The 20504-nt window shown below is 28.0% G+C and overlaps 1 protein-coding gene across 2 annotated transcripts in view; it reads left to right on the top strand.

Annotated features, from left to right (window-relative positions):
• LOC111618037 (heat shock 70 kDa protein 4L-like) overlaps positions 1–20504 on the top strand; it is a 31008-nt gene that overhangs the window by 2119 nt on the left and 8385 nt on the right. For both annotated transcript variants that reach the window (XM_023359456.1, XM_023359455.1), the window contains exons 2-13: positions 4643–4835; positions 7000–7122; positions 7423–7522; positions 9829–9950; positions 11283–11527; positions 11717–11793; positions 13612–13763; positions 13858–13958; positions 15072–15190; positions 18127–18401; positions 19969–20091; positions 20206–20319. In XM_023359456.1, the coding sequence (XP_023215224.1) occupies positions 4643–4835; positions 7000–7122; positions 7423–7522; positions 9829–9950; positions 11283–11527; positions 11717–11793; positions 13612–13763; positions 13858–13958; positions 15072–15190; positions 18127–18401; positions 19969–20091; positions 20206–20319 (1744 nt within the window). The remainder of the gene's footprint in view (positions 1–4642; positions 4836–6999; positions 7123–7422; positions 7523–9828; positions 9951–11282; positions 11528–11716; positions 11794–13611; positions 13764–13857; positions 13959–15071; positions 15191–18126; positions 18402–19968; positions 20092–20205; positions 20320–20504) is intronic.

Genomic DNA, 20504 nt, shown 5'->3' with positions numbered 1-20504 from the left:
AGTTCGGAGGAGTTGAGTTCCATATTACTGTAAAAGCACCAATGGGGTCCGTATTTCACGCATCACCATCTCGAATTAACTTATATCTGTCGAGACCAAATTTTAAAAAACGTGAACATCACACAGATTAATATGTACCCCTAAGTCTCTGGAACGGAATACATGCACCAGTGAACCTACAACTTCACGATTTATATTTTAAAAATAATTAAATTCACTTAGCATTCAAAACTTGCGAATTTTGAAAAAAACAAATTTGCTGATTAAATGCGAACAACTGTTTAACTGAAGTAAAACGGGTTTTCCCCTTGCTATGGATGTCTGCCTAGTTCAGTTCAGCCACATTCCGCTGCAGTTCGCCTTTATTATCAGTTCGAAATGGGGTGATTCCATAATACCACCTTCTCCTCTAATTTATTTATTATAAATCTGATGAAATAAAGTTATATCAGGTTATAAAGGTGAAATTTAGATACTGTATTTCGATTTTTTTTAGGAACGACTGGAAAAAAATGTTCCAGAATGTTCGATGAGTAACCAAAGGATGTTTCGTAATATATTTCATTGTAAATAGATGCACCAGCAATGTATGAAACTTTAGGAGGGACACATTGGCGTGTTATTGCGCTATTCAGAAATGGTCACAACGCAACAAAGGTTCACGATCTCATCTGCAAAGCGTTTATTAATTAAAGCGTTCGTGGATGAACAAAGATCAACCACCTGTTGCAAATGACAAAGGGCTGATAGAGCAGAAGGCGATCTGCGTTTGTTTGACGTCGTCATGATGGAGTTGTTTCCAATCATGTTGATTGGAAACAACTCCATCATGATCTGTCACTGTCACGAAAAACCTCTACTATGAATAACTAATCGTTTGGACGCCAAAATCAAAGAAATTTGTCCAGAAATTGGGAAAGTCCGATACCGCCACAATAATGTGCTAGCACATAAAACAAAAATGACTCCAGGGAGACGGCTGGATAGCGGTGGTCAAGGTGGCATCTTGCCACTCCGGGGAACCCGAGATCGAATTCGGACGAGTTAAAAAAGCTCCAAGGAATGTTTCAGGTGGTGGTCTGTCCCTCACCATCCAGCTGCCTTCATTGTGGGCCTGGCCGAACTCATAATGGGCTTGCTAATAAATGCCCACAGGGTGGAGAGTTGAGAAAAAATTTGACTTTAGGGATGCCGGCCAGTCTGGACTGGGAGATTCTGCCTCATATACCTTACTTGATCCAGACTTGGCGCCAACTGACTACCATCTGTTTCGCGCCCTGCAGAATATTATTGCCAACGTACTGTACAGTTTACTGACAGTACTTAATGTTCGAGATTTCTCCAAAGAGATTATATGTTCACAGGATTGAAAGTCTGCAGCAGCGTGTGAGATTTGATCGATATTGAGGGTTTTTTTTTTTAACTCTTTCCGCCCTGTGGGCACTAAGAGAGCCTCCTTTAGCAAACCCATTATGGTTCGGCCAAGCCCACAATGGGGCGACCGAGTGGTGAGGGACGGCCCGACATCCGGACAGATCACCCCCGAAAAATTCCTGGGGATTTTCCGGCCCGTCCGAATTCGATCCCGAGTCCTCCAGAACGGTAGGCTTCTACCTTGACCGCTCGACCATCCGGCCAAAATATTGAGGGTGATTAGGTACAACGCTGAACTGTAATCCTTGTTTATTTTAATTGTCAATAAAGGTTTTTTTTCCAAAATGTCCAAATTTCACCGTTAAATCCTGATAGTGTGTGGAGAGAGTTGAAATTGTAGTAGTCATATAATGTAACTAATTTACATTTAATTTTTGAACGTCATAGTTATAAAGACACTGCATCACATCTTCAGTTTATTTAATGATGATAAAAGCAATAATTTTTCATCTTCGGAACTTTTAAATTAACTGTCTTTCATGTAATTAGACTATGCACGAATTTGCGTGAATTGCATAAAAAAACTATTCGAATTCTAACCAGATCCGAATCGCTTTTATATGACAGCCGGATAGACAAGGAAGCTAATACGCACGTTCTTGCTATGAAGCGATTTCGAGTTCAGATCGAATACAAGTCGACCCCTCTATAACAATGTTGATTATTCCGTTTTATATGAATTCCATCTTGTACGAGTCACTTAGATTTTACAAATACGTGTGCCGGGCTGTGAACGGCTCACGTATTTGTAAAATCTAAGTGACTCGTACAACATGGAATTCATATAAAACGGAATAATCATTGTTATAGGAGGGTCGACTGTACTTAGAAATTTATGAGTACTTGTGACTGGATATTTGTGCTCCCTCTCTCATCATACTAAAATAAAATTTAGCTTCATATAAAGAGTTGCTACAAATAAGAATATATTAATTAAATTTCTTTTTTTTTAATTTAATTTTATTTAGTTTACTATAATTTACTCCTTATCGAATTGATAATAACTTAGACTTAATAGGAAGTAAAATTAACTTTAATATTAAACTTACGCTTACCTTTTCTACAATTCCAACTTCGATCGGAAGTGATTCTTTCCTTCCTGTTGGTAACTACTAACCGGGACTTTTTCCTTTGATTATAACGAATGTGGCCAGGTCTACAACCTGAAATGAGAGACAATACGATTTTCCCGGATCGAACTATCAATGAGCCGATTCGGACTCCAACCTTCTTGATGATGAACAAAATGCATGCTTACCTCAAATCGGATAGCATATTTTTATAATAACATTTCTTTATTTACTCAAATAGCGTGATAATAATCGTTATTTTGTTTCAGAGCTACAAATTCTTTTTCCATTTATTAATTATTGAAAATGCTGATTTTCACGATTCGTTAATATGGAATATTTTTAGACAAAAATTTAAAGTACACTCTTTCTTTTTTTTTGTTTTCAATCGCAGAATGTAAAATAATATACTTTTTCATTTTTTTTAAAGTTTGAATTTTCGTATTATAATTATTTCGACGTGTAATTTCTTAAATCGACAAGAAATTATAAGTGAATTTTAAACGATAGAAACAATTTCGCAAAATATACAGTATTCGGCACTTCTGATCGAAGTGCGCGAAGTTTTATTTCGTTATCGCATCCGGTTAAACTTTATCAAGCATGTTGACTTTTTCGTTACCTACAGTTTCAATAAGTAGTAATTTATCCAAAATATATATTAATTGGATTGCAATTTAAAACAAAAAATTGTAGACCTATAAATTCCCACTGTTGTCCATTCATCCATCTTTCCTTAATCTTAGATGAAATCTGAGACTAGCTTATGAAAAGCTTATGACAGGAGGCCTCGATTAACTATATATGAACTTCTCATGCAAACTGGAAATCATGTTACTTCAATTTAAAAATTTCCCCTGAAAGATATTAGATAGATGACTGGCATGACTCTATTGCTAATAGAAAAGTATGATGTACAGGGGCAAGACACTACTAATTTGAGCTGGAGATAATATACCAGTATTTTAAATGAAATTAATTAAAAATATGATTAAAACTTGCAGCACAGCATTGTGAAGATGTCACAATAAATAATTGCTCATTTCTATTTGAATTAGTGCTAGAGATAATGTTTTTTTCATCAGTCTTTCTTTCAAAAATCACACTCAATAAATACACATTGTTTAATTCGGGGGTATGCATTCCGGGTTTACAATCTGTCCCCCCTTCCGTTTCTTATTTTATTGTCTTTTATTATCATATTACACGATAAAAAAAATTCTGTTAGTGTCATTATGTTGTAGTTGTGTGGATCTGCACTGTATTTGTCAATGTTAATGTAGGCAGGATTGGAGACATTTTACTACCTATCTAATGAAAAATGACAAGTATCTCTTTTACACACTGTATAAATTTAGAACACATTAAGCTTTCCATTTATAAGGAAATTCATTGCCTGCTGACTATGCTTTTGTACTGGCATTTTTAAATGCAATGTTATCTTAGAGCAGTGTTTTTTAACCTGGGATGTGAAGGATTAATAATGATTAAGAATCAAGTAATAATGATAGGTTTTTAACTCTTAGCTTTAAATTTTATATTATACATTTGTCTTATGCCATATAAATTTGACCCCACCTGTATTCTCAAACCCCATGATAAACTGGAAATACTATGAAAATTTCCAGTTTATCCTTGGAAAAACTATGAGAATTTCCGGAATCTTCACTACTACCATCTCCATCTTTGCCACCTTTTTTCAAGAGGGTTCAAAACTGTATTTTAAGATTCAAGAGGGTGGTAATCACTAAAAATATTAAGAAACAATTAATTTATTTGTGGGATACATTTCCACATATAATATTTGTATTTTTTTTTTTGGATGTAATCTCAATTTTCTTGGCTCAATTACAGTCTGATAAGCCTCATATATCTCCACCAATTGGTTATTTGAGATAATTATTTTATTTTATTTATTAGAGGCAATAAGCCTACAACTAAATTTTACAGCTTATTGCCTCTTTAACAATATTTTCAAAAAAAATATTGCTTATTAAATATTTTACTCATATCCTTCATTTGTAAGTATAACAAAGAAATAAAAAAATATATATATATTATACAAATCTTGGCATTTTCAATTGATTGCTTTGCATGAATAAGTTACTAATTACTTATTTTTTGTGTTATATTTTAAGAAACTACATTTACTTTGGACCAAGAAGTAGAGATATTGGAGTTTCTGCCAAAGTTAATCATGTTCCTCATTATGGAAATACTATACATAATCTGAAAAATTTAATTGGAGGACATTATGAAGAAACAAAAGATGAAATCCAGTTTTTGACGTATGATCTTATCCATTTACCAGATGGGAGTATTGGAATAAAAGTAAATATTATATTGCAATAAATATATTTGTAATTTCTTTCTGTTTCTGCTGTGAATGAACTCATTGCAAAAAATGGTACCATCAAACAAAACAGTTTAATTGTGTCTACAAAAATGATTTACAGAGTAATCAAATAATTCAGCAAATTTAAAATAGTATAAATTTTACCAACATTATTTTCCATATTTGTTTCATATCATTATGGGTATTGAATTAACATTGTTTGTGTTTGTGTGATCAGTAGATTTAAAGAATATTTTATTCTGATCAGTAGCATCAGCTTTTGAATAACAGCTATTCTCAATATATTTCAAAAAATGGGAAAAAAAATTTGATAGATAAGGTTAAAATTAGTCTAACTTTCTTTATATCTAAATATTTAATTAGCCAAGTTATGGCTTGAATTTAGCATTATCATTTGCTATAAGGTCTTTTAGTTTTTGAATATAATGGATATTTGGGTATTGTAAATCTTACAACAAATATAGAAATTTGAATAATTTTTTCATAAATGCAGTGATGTAATAGTGAACTTAAATTAAAAAGAAGGGTTTAAACATAGAAAAAACTATATAATTTATAATGTTCTTTTAAATATATTTATTCAGTGTCTTCCTTTTTATATTGTTATTAGATCTTAGAAATTACAATTCAAAAAGTAAAAAAATAAGAAAACTTTATATTGATATTTCTATCACTTGTCAACATCACATTTTCTTTTTATATTTTTACATTTCACAATCAAAATTATTTATATTAGTTATATTGGATAGTTAGTTCAAAATATCTTCTAAGGTTTTAATTTTTCTTTGATTAAATATAATTCTCAAATTGTAAANGTAAATATTATATTGCAATAAATATATTTTACTGGTCTTTTTATTTTATAATATATATATATATAAATTAGTAACCTAACTAAAATAGATATTAGGGGGAGCCTGAATTAGAATGTGCAAACCTACATTCATGTTGAAACTACTTTACAACCACTAATGCTATGGATGAAGAGTAAACTCTTAGATTTTAGATATTGTGTATTAATGAATTTTCACATCCAAACGTTTTACCTTACTTATTTGACATTTTCTTTTTTTTATTTATTTACAAAAGTAAAGCCAGCTGTACTACTGTATTTAATATATTAGTAGGAGAGAGTGGGATAAAGTGGTCAGTATGGGTAAAGTTGCCATCCACTGTTATTTTCTGAGATAATGTTGCTGTCTAATGGCAAGCATTTGAACTCCTTTGGCAGGAAGCTAGAAGTGTTATAAGAGCATCTGAGCTGTTTGACATAATTGTTTTTTGTGTTAGTAAAGTTTTTGTGATTTTCATCTTGTCTGATGTAAAGTATATGATGATACTCTTTATTTTATATAAGATAGTAATAAGTTTATAATCAATTACTTTACTTTAAACTTATTGAAAAAGTATGCTTTTGGCTTTAAAACCTTGTGGAATAGAATGAAATAGTTAGTATCTAGATTAAAAACTGACCAATTTTGTGTAATGGCATCCAAGAGGGCAAAGTGGACACCTTCCTGGCCACTTTGCCAGAAAAACTACATTATATTATCAATAAAACTAATAAATCAATGCCATATAGTAATTTAAAATATAATAAAGATTAAATCTAATTTAATCTAAAGCCTAAGAATTTAAGATTACTAAAGGTTACCTACTGAAAATTAATTACATTTTACAGGTAGATGACACAATGCCATACAATTACAGACGAAAAACAAACCAGCAGGGCTGGGATTCTTGTGTCATGCAGCAGGCCATTAATGCTGTACGAAAAATGGAATTCCATATGCTACAGCGGTCACTTGCCACTTTATCTGACTAGGTCGGGTAAAGTGGCCATTTTCGTATAAAACTTTGTAAAAATTTTTAAAAATTCCATGTTGTGCTAATATAAAAATAAAATTTTTTCTTGCTTTTACACTACATGTAGTTTATATAGAACTATTTTAATCGTTTTTCCGAATTAGAAAATAAGAGTGAAAAATCATTTTAGCTTAGAGTGGCCACTTAATCCTGCTCTCCCCTATATCAAATTTATACTTAAAATGCTATTAAATTAAAAAAAAGAAATTTTTGTTATCTGTAAGCAAAAAAATATTTTTAATGTAAAACATAAATTGGTTTTTTTTAATTCAGGTAAACTATTTACAAGATAATACAATATTTACTGTTCAGCAAGTGACTGCTATGATGTTTACTAAACTTAAAGAAATTGTTGAGTACAATCTTAGCATCAAAGTTAAAGACTGTGTTTTATCTGTAAGTGAAATGTCTTTATATTTACAAAATATTATTTAAATAAAATGAATTATTTGCAGTAAAATAATGATAAAATAAAATATTTTTGGTATTGTTCATGCTTTAAAATACAATAATAATTTTAATTTATTATTTAAATATATCTGCAATTTTAAAAATTTATAATATCCTCTAAATTTTTAAAATGTGCAGATATTCATACATTTAATATGTTTATAAAATAAAGTAAGTAATTTCTGTCAAAATTTATTACATTTTTAAATTAATATTTGCATAAAAGCAATTTTTTTTAAAAATCAGATTCCAGCATTTTTTAATGATAATGAAAGAAGAGCTTTAGTTGATTCTGCAAAAATTGCTGGTCTTAATGTTTTACATCTTCTGCATGAAACAACAGCAGGTATTGTGATTTAGATTATATTTGAATCATTTTATGTAGTTTAGAGTTTAGTTCTTATTCAAGTTTTACATTAATTTCATAACATAATTCTATAATAATATAAAAACCAAATTTGAATAGATTAATTGACTCATAAAATATACGAAAATAAAATACATAAGTATATCAATAATGATTAGTATTACTTTTAGAATTATTTTTCACGATGTTATAAAATAAGATCAGCTTTAATTTCAAATTAAATGGAATTAACTTAAATTTAAAAAGTTATTTCTATTTAATATTAATAAAGATTAATTCTATATTAATGTAATTTATTATAGTATACAATTTAATTCATTAATAAAAAACTAAGAAAATATGTAAGATAAAAAAAAAAAAAAAAACATTTTATCTGAGTCGTTTCAATCGTTCTTGTGTATCGTCAGGAGTAAAGATGAATAGCAATAGAAAAAGATAAGTTTTTGAATTGAATTCCAAATTGAAATTCCAAAATCACACAGGAGCCCGATATGAGTTTTAATCCATTCTCATGTGAAAACAGATGATTATTTGGAAATCAGAATTTGGAGAAACTCATAAGTGTAATCGATGGAGAGGGGATTTGACTGTTAAGAATTGGCAAAAAAAGGTTTCCAATTGTCCATCTTTACATGAACAAATTATGTTGTTGATTTTACAAGATTTTTTCTTAAAGTTTAAAATGCCAGTAATTTTTTCAGGACAATGTGTGCATTTATGTGCATTTGATATTTTATTTGTTATGAAACAAAATAAAATTAGAATTGTATTAATAAATCTAATTTTCTTTATTTTGATCTTTAAAGTCACACCTCGCCCTATATGCAAGATCGTCTTATATGTGAGTAAATACAGTAATCTGAAAATTGTGGCTTTAGTAACAGCTCTGATATTGTCATTTTGTGGGTCAAAGCTCTGGCAAAAATTGGTAGAGCTATGGCCTGCAGGAAATTTGGATGTGTGATCTCCTGACTGTTTTTTCTGAAGATATGCAGAGTACAGTGTATGAAATGCAATGGAAACAAAGGAAGAACTGTTCATTTGTATCCTTTCAGCTTTTCAGAAGACAAGTACTCTTTGAGTGTATATGACAAAACATAGTTCATCACTGTACTCTGTATAATGAAGATGGCAGTTGCCATTTTAAACATCTATTGTAAATATGTAGAAAAATTTAATAAAGTTTCATTTACTGAACTCTGTATAAAGTACCTATTACTCATTATCCCAAAGTGCATACACAATAAGACTGGAAAAGTAAATGTATAGGTATGAACAAGGTTGCCTACATACAGACACATCCAAATTTTCTACAGGCAAATTTTTGCTTCTAATCCTAGGTTGCTTCATAAAAAAATGTCTATCTCTTTGACCTCTACCACTCACATATAGCAAACATTAACATCATGCATAATAAATTTGTTTATTTATAAAAATAATAATTTAATTTTCTACGTGTAAATAGCACTTATAAAATGAATTGAAATTATATTTAATACTTTATTTTGTCATTTAGTAGTTAATTATGAATATGTATTTTGTTTAAAAAATAAATATTGACTTTTTATGAGTAACCAAAGGATGTTTCGTAATATATTTCATTGTAAATAGATGCACCAGCAATGTATGAAACTTTAGGAGGGACACATTGGCGTGTTATTGCGCTATTCAGAAATGGTCACAACGCAACAAAGGTTCACGATCTCATCTGCAAAGCGTTTATTAATTAAAGCGTTCGTGGATGAACAAAGATCAACCACCTGTTGCAAATGACAAAGGGCTGATAGAGCAGAAGGCGATCTGCGTTTGTTTGACGTCGTCATGATGGAGTTGTTTCCAATCATGTTGATTGGAAACAACTCCATCATGATCTGTCACTGTCACGAAAAACCTCTACTATGAATAACTAATCGTTTGGACGCCAAAATCAAAGAAATTTGTCCANTACACAATAAGACTGGAAAAGTAAATGTATAGGTATGAACAAGGTTGCCTACATACAGACACATCCAAATTTTCTACAGGCAAATTTTTGCTTCTAATCCTAGGTTGCTTCATAAAAAAATGTCTATCTCTTTGACCTCTACCACTCACATATAGCAAACATTAACATCATGCATAATAAATTTGTTTATTTATAAAAATAATAATTTAATTTTCTACGTGTAAATAGCACTTATAAAATGAATTGAAATTATATTTAATACTTTATTTTGTCATTTAGTAGTTAATTATGAATATGTATTTTGTTTAAAAAATAAATATTGACTTTTTTAATTTTTTAGTTGCTTTATTTTGTGGATTTTATAATAAACAGTTTGTTGAATCAAATAAAATAATGTTTATTGATATGGGCCATTCATCCTTACAAGTATCAATATGTAATATTTCTGAAGATGTAGTTGAAGTAAGTAATAGTTTTTAATAATTTTTACATTTATTTTTTGTTTGTGAAATGATTTTATTTTCTAAAGTTATTCATAAACTTTGATTTTGATATAATCATTCAATTGTTTTTGTAATGTACACTTAAATATAATTCTTTATTCCATATTACATGATTTTTTAAAAATTTAATACAGTTTTTCGTTAGAATTACAGAAAAAAACAAATTACAAGAAATACAAAATTTTATTCAATGCCTATTATTATAGTTTTTCTATAAACTATAATATAAATTTAGTTTGTATATAATGTTATCTTCATTATTATCAGTCAACTTCAAGAAAATGAGTATATTCGTGCAGTGTAATAGTTATTCCATAATTTGGAGAAAAATAATAAATAATATTAATTAAGCATTTAGTTAAATGCTAAATATATTTAAATATAATTAAACATTATCATTTCATTTTTCTGTATTTGATGAAACTATGTCTCGTCTCTAAAATTGTGCTGCTGTCAACGGCTACATACCTTAGAGTTATGAAGGAGTACATGTCAGGAGTTGCATTTGGCACCCAAGAGTATTTGGTGCCCAAATCATGTGCACATAAAATAAACCAGACTTGTAGGTAGTCAGGACCAAGAACTGGGTCAAAACAAAATATGAAATGTTGAGACTGTTTCTATAAACAGGTGCGAGTGTGAGATTTGCACATGTATTGCTTGCGCTCTCTGAGACATAGTCTCATTCCAAGAATGGCTTTGCTTTTACTTGTTTGTTTAATAATAATTTCTACTATTGTTTTAAAATTTAAAAAATTTTTATTACAAAATGATATAAATTATTCAATGATGATAAATGATTGTTTTGTACAGATAAAAATTTGTATAATGATATTTTTACAACAATTTTGTCTTATTACAGGAAATTTATTTAAAATTTTGATTGATATTAAATTATTTTGTATAGCTTAATCCAACATAATGGTTGCCTTGTCAACTTTAAGTGTTTGACAAGGCAAGCCTTGTTTTATATTACAGTAATTAGTTCTTACAGGAAGCTTAGTAAATTGTTTTATACATTATTTATGTATTGAAGTGGCCAAAAACGTTTGTTATCTTCCATTCATCTAATATCTATTAAAAAAAATTTATGCTGTTAGTAGTATGTAAAAGTGTCTGTGTGTGGTTTTATATAGTATATATTAAAAAGTCATAATTTTATTATATTTTTTAATATATATTTTATATTTTAATATATATAATTTATTTATTTAAATTACAACTTACTAAAATATAGTTAAACTTTTGTTTAATTTAATTAAAATATCTATTTTATTATACTTTTTTTTAGGTATTAGGGACAACTTGGAAAAAAAATTTGGGTGGAAGAAATTTTGATGAAATTCTGTTGCATTACTTTTCAAAAAGATTTTATGAAAAACACAAAGTACAGGTTTTAAATGATAGAAGAGCTACAATTAGACTTCGTCAAGAATGTGAAAAATTAAAGAAGCAAATGTCTTCCAATTCCCTCACATTACCTATAAATATTGAATGCTTAATTGATGAATTAGACCTTAATGAAACTTGCAATAGGTATCTATAAGTTTCAGATTCATACTGATATTTTTTTTTTACTCTGTTCATCTTGTAGGCACTGAGAGGGTTTTTTAACCATACCCGTTACGAATTCAACAAACCTCACAATCATACTTTAAATGAAATATTTGTTAACTGAATTATGTAAAATATTTTAACATATATTTTATAACTTAATTCTTGTAGAGAAATCTTTGAAAATGAATGTAGTCATTTATTATCCATGATTGAAGAAACAATATTAAGAGCACTTACAGAAACAAGTAAGTTAATAATTTTTTGATGACAATAATAAATGACCATAAGACTTTAAACAATATAAAAACATGTTTCATTTATACATCTTAATATACAATCTCAGAAAAAGTTTTAGTATATTTTGAAGAATTTATTATAATATAAATGCATAATTATTCTATTATTTTTTTACTAATTTATATAGATAATAGAATAATTTTATCTTTGCATTAAGTATAATTATAATTAATTTATTAATATCCTGTTTTTTTTTAATATAAAAACAGGATATTAATAAATTATGATAGAGTTAAAATTTGTGTCATGATTTTAACTTTAGATTTGAATTATTGTTATTATTATTATTTGAGTAAATAATAATAATAATCAGTTGAATATTAAATAATTTATTGGATTTTTTGTTAATTGAGCAAATAACAAAATTTGGATTAAATTCATTTCAATGAAATTCATTTTTTTTCTTTTTATTTTTAAGTTTTGAAGTTTATATTTTATCTATTTTGTCTATATTTATTCCAGAATAAATTGGAATTTATTTCAGTTTAATTTTAAATAAATATATAAGAAGTATGAATCAAATGATATAATTGATTTAATTTTTTTTATACATTTTTCTGATTTAAATTAAATTAAAGGAACTTATTTATTCAAAACAAAATTCATTTCAGTGTTTCCATATTTTTGGTTTTAATATACCATCAGCTAAATATTAGCGAAAGCATTGAAAATTTCTACTTTATTGCATGATTATTAATTTTTAATAAACACATTGTTGATAAGAAGAAAATATAGCAAGGATAACAAAATATCATAGAAATTATAGTTATTTTGTATTTAAATTTGAAATATTATTTATTACCTAAAAATGAAGAACACAAGGACACAAACTGAGTGAAAATAAAGAGTAAAAACTGGAAAAAACTCTGTAAAAATACAAAAAACGCTTTCTGAATTTTATATTTAATTGCAATTGTTTTGAAAAGTTTTTAAACTTAAAGTTTAATTAAACAATTCAATTGCAAGTTATCTATACTTCTATACTAATATTATAAAGAGGTAAAGTTTGTAAGTTTGGATGTAGGAGGTAATCTCTGAAACTACTCATCTGATTTCAAAAATTTTTTCACCGATATTTAGAATGTACCTTCAGGGTGGGCATGGGCTGTATATTATTCCGTTAAACATTCATATAAATTAAAATATATCATCTAGGTAGCATTATATTTTTGATGTCAGCAGGTGGTGAGGGGCAAGACACGTATGTATACGAGATAGGTAACCGCGCAGCACAGTCACATGGTCGGCAAGATACACAGTGCATGTATCCAAACTTGTAGTATATAAAGTTGACACAAGGGATGCATGCACATAAGTTCACTTTATTCAAACTCTTAGTCTTAATGTTTGATTTTATGTTCGAATTTATGAATGATTCGAGAAGATCCAACTTATCTTTCGAATTTAGTAAACTAGAAGAAGAATCCAGAAGGGGTTACAAAAATGTTTGTTATTTATCACTTAGTGATACTATGCACTGGTTAGTGGTTGCTGTGAATCTTAATTATCATTATCCCAGTGTGGTAAGCAGATATCTAAAAATTTTCTAATTAGTCTCAGAAGAGAGGGGACCTAATTCTTGCACTCAGTGAAAATGGGTAACATCAGCTATAATCTAATGATCTTAATCTTTGCTATCATTTTTGTTTGAGCAACACTGGGCTCATCTGCTAGTCTATATTAAAGTAATAAATTTTATATATGAAAATAAAATAAAATACGTATGAAAGTTTCTAATATAATTTATAATAATTTATATTTTACAGAAATTACTGCACAAGACATAGATAGCATTTACATTGTTGGAGGTAGTACACGCATTCCTGCAATTAGAACAATTATTCAAAATATTTTTAATAAAGAACCTACAACAACTCTAAATCAAGATGAAACTGTTGCAAAAGGATGTGCACTAAAGGTAATTATACATTATAATAAATTAAAGTTTATAATATTTGTTTTATAGAATGTTAATAAAAAATTATATTGTATGTTTTTATTTATTTATTCAGTGTGCAATTATTTCTCCATTGATAAAAACTCAAAACTTTGATGTTATTGAAAATTGTCCATTCTCAATAACATTATCTTGGAAATCAAAAAATTCAGAAAGGTAAAGCACAATTTCATCCGTAGACTTTTAGACATTAAATGTTTCATTTTTATTTATTTATTTCTAAATTCAGAATTGTTTAATTTATGTTTATCATAAACAATTCTGATCATCTAACTTTAAACCTATATTATTAAATCTGGGAGTAAAGTTTGGGTGGTCTCTGATAGTACATTTTATCTTTGAAATTTGCAGTTATAAAATAAAAGGTAGTATCATAAAGTATCTAATTTCACACCAGATATTGGTTAAGTCAGTGATATTATGATTAAGAAACTTATTGAAAATTTTTCTTAGAATAGTTTGTATTACAGATATTGAAATTGCTAATTTCAATGGTTTTCTCTAATGATTTTGATAAATATAGTACCAGCTTTTATTGTAATGACTTTTGAAATTAATTAATTTTTTCTGACTAATTATTTTCTTATTTTTTAAAATAAATTTAATAAATGTTTGTATAACTTAAGTACTGTATATTCCAGCGTATAAGACGACCCCTGACATTTACAGTTAAAATATAGAGTTTTGGATATACTTGCCCTATAAGAGGACACTCAACTTTTGAGAAGATTTTCCTGGATTAAAAAGTCGTCTTATACACCAGAATATACGGTATTTTATTTTTTTGTTTAGTAGAATTTAAATATGGAAATTTAAAATAAAATGAGCAATTATTTATTGTGACATCGTTACAATGCTGGGCTGTAATTTTTAATTTATTTAATTTAAAATATGTATTCTCCATTTCAAATTAGTACTGTATTGGCTTGCCCCTGTACAGTACATCATACTTTTCCTTTAACAATAGAGTCGTGCCAGTCATTTATCTAACACGTTTCAGGGGAAAATTTTTGAATTGAAATAACATGACTTTTGATTTGCATTGAAAGTTTGTATAACTCCTAAGGTTTCCATATCTGGTCTCATCTTTCATCTATCTAACTCTTTTCTTGAGATTAAGGAAAGATGGATGAATGGACAACAGTGGTAATTTATGGGTCTACAGTTTTTTAAAATTGCAGCTTAATCATAATATAAACTCATATTTAAATTACTATGTTGAAAACATTGTAATGTTTAAAAAAGAAATATTCAATTTTTTTTTTACAGTTTAGGAGATTTTCAAATTTTTAAACAGAATCAGAAACTTCCTTCTTCTTCAATAGTGACTGTTATGTCAAGTGAACCTTTTATTTTAAAAGCATATACTAATGAAAATATTGAAATTGGTATGTTTATAACAATTAAATTTTCAAAAGAATATTAATTCTTGTTTTCTTTAAAATGTATAAAATTATATATTAAAATTATATTTATATGCTGTTACAAAAGATTTGAAATTATATTAAAATGTCATTTAATTTTACTTAAAGAATTTATCATAAAATATAAACAATTATAATATCAAAATTATTTGAGATTTGATAATACATAAATATACATAAATTTTGGACATAGCACATTGTACATTCAGTCAATATTCCATGTTTTTATACCATATACTTATTTTAACACATGCTTACTGACAAACTTTTGCATTGGATCAGTTTTTACCTTTCAGTAACATTAATGTAAAACATTGAGTGACATACTTATTCTAAAAATTTTAAATTACTGTATTTTCTTTGAATTGATACATTTATACAAAGTTTTATAAGTTTATCAATTGCAAATATGAGGCAAGTTTATAAAGTAAGTTCTGACTGCACATATTATCTGTGCATATGATACATGTTGGCTTTTGTCAGCAGGTTCTTGTCTCCAAACATCTGATCCAACTTCAGATGTTTGGAGACAAGACATTTGTCATTCACAATTATATCTGAAGATGAGCAAGAAAACCGAAAATGTTGACAGTTGTAAGATAAAGTCTGTAATCAAGTTTCTGAATGCTTTTGATGATTGTTGACAAATTTGTGAGATGTATGGTGACATTTCATGGGTAATGGAATGGTAAGACACTGGTATAGACAGTTCAACTTTAGGAGGACAAATATGCATGATGAATAATACAGATTGTCACAGATGAATTGATAGAGCAGATGAATGAATTAAAAACAGAAGATTCACCATTTCTGGGTTGAATATGACATTCTCCAAAGTTTTGCATGCAGTGATTTACAAAATCATCACAGAATGTTTGCATTATCAAAAATTGAGATTCTGACAAGTGGCACAAACAAAAATGCATGGAAGATTGTTTTAACAATAAATGTGATGACTTTCTTAGCCATATTGTGACAAGTGATGAAACCTGGGTGGCTCATGTGACTCCAGAAAGTAAGTAACAGTCAATGCACTGGCATCACTGTTCATCCCTAGTGAGAAAGAAGTGAAGCAGACACTTTCCACCAGAAAATTGGTATGTACTGTCTTTTGGGACTGACAAATTTCTGACTCATGGAGCAACAGTAAATATTGTATTGTGAGACCTTAAGGAAACTGCAAAGAGCTATTAGGAACTAATAGGCCTTGATTTTTGCAAGGCTATCATTCTGGTATTGTATACTCCAAGACAATGCACAGCCTCATAGTACCAAACAACTGATTTGTTGAAACAATTTAAATGGGAAATTTTTAATCATTCATCTTATGGGAAATAAGTTGGAGAAAAATTGGGAAAATCTGTTACTTCAGAAGTTTTTGGCTGGAAAACATTTTTGAAATGAAGTAACAGATGTGAATGATTGTGTGAAGATTGGCAGGAGACTTCTATGAGGAGAAATTAAAGAAACATGTTTTTCAATATCAAAGGTGCCTTGATGTTGGAGGTGATTGTGTTAAAAAGTAGGCTCAATGTCTAAAGCCCTAAGCAAACTTTTGAAATAAATATTTTGTTACTATATTTTTTAAATGGGTATTTTTAANCTTGTAACCATGAACGAATCAAAAGACGAAATAAGATTAACGAGAACATTTATTAGTTTAAGTACATCCAACTTGGATTTTACACAAATTGCAAAATTATACCCCGACTTACGCGAATTCGACTTATGCGGTTATCGCTCAGTCCCACCTATCGCGTAAGTTCGGGGTACTACTGTAGTCTTAGAAAAAATTATTAAGGTTTCAATTCCCATATCAAATTTAACAGATAATTTTTAATATATTGTCATTGAAAGTACATAATTATTTGCAACTATTACATGTTATTGTTATACAGCAACAATAGATTAAATGTATAACAACTATTATTGTTGTACATTTAATCTATCACACTGATGGTCAAACCACTGTGGTGGTAAAGGAGTGAGATTGTCACCTAGAAACCTGGGTTAGGAAATTTAGGAATTTTTTGAGTACTCTGTACCAGATGTACTGTCTTATATCCAACCACTCCTATTATAGGCCTGACTGAACCCATGATAGGTATGATTGAAATATGCTCTCACAATAGAAAGAGTTTAAAAAAATAATAATAATTTATTCTCTTCGTTTGCTTTGATTTTCGTGCTAAAAATGTAAAATATCTGGTAACGAGTTGCGTAACGTTCCTAGCAAAAAAGTTAAAATTGCTTGTGTCGCCATCTGTTACGAGATTTTACTTAAAAACACTTTTTATATTATGAATTATTATAAAGTGGCAAAACACTTAATTTTGAGGGTAGAGATGAGTTTTCTAAAACATTGTAAATGTTAATAATGAGTGAAATCTTCATTAAATCTGATTCCTCTCAAGACACATGACCTCCGCTCTATCCCTCCATCCTCTTGATCTTTAACCATTAAAATTTAATAGCATCAATACCTCTTATATACATTACAAGCTACCATGCCAAATGTCATTTATTAATCATTACCCCATCCTGAGATATTAAATGAAATAGATGCCAACACATACACATACATACATATCCAATTTTTTCACGTTTGGGTTCAGGAAATCTCAAAAAAATGGAGATTTTAAAAAGACTTGGAGGGTCAAATTTGACACAATTCCAATACTTTTCCTTGTTATGCTTATTTAACAGCTAGGAAAGTAGAATGGTACAGTATATTTGGATATTTTTATTATTGAAATATTTAAAAAAATTAAAAATTGTAGTAATAATAATTCAATAACCAAAATTTTTCAGTTATTATTTATTAATTCTTTTATTAATTATTCACTTATTGTTTCTTCACTAAATGTACTATATATATATATATATATTTGATTTTACAGGAACATTTTTTATTGAAGAAGTTATACCAATTGAAGGAAATAATACAAAAGTTGATGTAAACATTGAAATAAATGAGAGTGGTTTGTTTTCCATAAAATCTGCATATCTTATTGAAGAAAAAACACCGGAAGAACAAAATAAATTGCAATTAACAAAATTTAGTACTACTAATAATAATAATAATAATTCTGTGTGTTGCTGTAAGGATATTGAACAAAATACTTTCTTCTTTGTGAATCAGCAAGAAGAGTCAAATTCAATTCAAGAACAAAAGGTAATTTTTTAAAAAGCTGATCTTTTCTGCATAAATGAAATTTTAAAGTAATTAAGTTTTAATTTTTATATGTATGCATGTATTAGAATTGGAAATTATGGCAAATGCATTAAATTTGATATTGAATGATCCTCTCAATAATCTTAAGTATCAAACTTTCCATTATAATATTTATATATAAAATTTTGATTTGAATTTAAGTTAATAAGATTATTAAATTTTAATTTAATACAGTAATACCTCGACTTACGCGATTTTCAAATCTCGTCGATTCGTCTTTTGTTTGAGTGCCACGCAACTCTTGATTACTCACTCCCCACACACTATTGTTCGGCTTACATGTTCGGAATCGACGCAAAGCTACAGTTTATTTTGTGTTATTTAATTCTGTGTTTGTTATATCTATGGAGACTTCAGAGACTCTATGTGACGATTTCTTGTAACCATGAACAAATCAAAAGACGAAATAAGATTAACGAGAACATTTATTAGTTTAAGTACATCCAACTTGGATTTTACACAAATTGCAAAATTATACCCCGACTTACGCGAATTCGACTTATGCGGTTATCGCTCAGTCCCACCTATCGCGTAAGTTCGGGGTACTACTGTAGTCTTAGAAAAAATTATTAAGGTTTCAATTCCCATATCAAATTTAACAGATAATTTTTAATATATTGTCATTGAAAGTACATAATTATTTGCAACTATTACATGTTATTGTTATACAGCAACAATAGATTAAATGTATAACAACTATTATTGTTGTACATTTAATCTATCACACTGATGGTCAAACCACTGTGGTGGTAAAGGAGTGAGATTGTCACCTAGAAACCTGGGTTAGGAAATTTAGGAATTTTTTTAGTACTCTGTACCAGATGTACTGTCTTATATCCAACCACTCCTATTATAGGCCTGACTGAACCCATGATAGGTATGATTGAAATATGCTCTCACAATAGAAAGAGTTTAAAAAAATAATAATAATAAATTATATCAAATAAATATGGCTTATTATTGATAGTCATATTGTGTTTACTTGTTTTTATACATTTTGTAGTTAATTCAGATTTGTAATAAATTTTATTTTGTTTACAAATTATATTTACAGAATCAAAACTTTTAAAAATGAGAGCTTAAAAAGTAATATTTTAAAATTTCTTATCAGAGTATAATACTTTGGTAACCTAATCTCAATACTAGAATACATGATGTAATAGTTTTAGATGATTGTGGCATCTGTTATAACTATTGTAAGACTCATGTTGTTGAGATTCCAGAAGCGGAGGCTCCATAAGTAAACTTCTACCTATATTTGATATTAATAAAAACCATCAGAAGTATATAAGTAAGCTTTTGGATTGTTTTTATGAATGTTTATAAATATTAATAATTTTCCTTTATTTAAAATTTATTGAATTAGTTATATTGTTTGGAGAACAAGCATAAGATGATAATTTTATAATATTATCTTTATAAATTATTTTATTTTTGATAAATTCATAATAATAGAGATAATGCCATAAATATTATTATATGTATTATTTTTTGATGTTTCATTTAGGAAAGTGAAGAAAGTGGGAAAGATGTATTCAATCAAACTCAAAATAATTTATGTTTACTGAAAACTAGATCAATAACTAAGAGTCTTTCTGAAGAAACTTTATTGAAATACAAACAAATGGAAGTATGCAATTTTCAGAAATAAAAATTTTTGATTGATATTAAGTAAAATTAAGTTTACAGTATTTTACTTAATAACATTAATAATAATATTTATATAATATATATTATTTGTCAGGAAACAATGATTAACAGAGATAGGTTGGAAAAAGAACGCATTGAAGCTAAAAATTATTTTGAAGAATATATTTACAGAATGAAAGAGAATGTATTTAATGAAATATCTCCTCAGGTAAATAAATATTTAAAAGATGATTAAAAATAACTTATAAATAAAATTATGTTAAATAAATAATTAAATATGACAAAATATTGATGCAAATTAAAATATTCTGACTTTCTGAAACTGTTTATGTACATGTAATGTATTACATAATATATATATATAGGTTTCAGAAAGTCATATTTTTTGATTAT

This window comes from Centruroides sculpturatus, unplaced genomic scaffold (assembly GCF_000671375.1).
Source record: "Centruroides sculpturatus isolate CEXI.00-Female unplaced genomic scaffold, Cexi_2.0 scaffold47, whole genome shotgun sequence".
Taxonomy (NCBI): Eukaryota; Metazoa; Arthropoda; class Arachnida; order Scorpiones; family Buthidae; genus Centruroides; species Centruroides sculpturatus.
The sequence above is the reverse complement of the archived record's forward strand: the minus strand, read 5'-3'. Positions and strand labels throughout refer to the sequence as shown.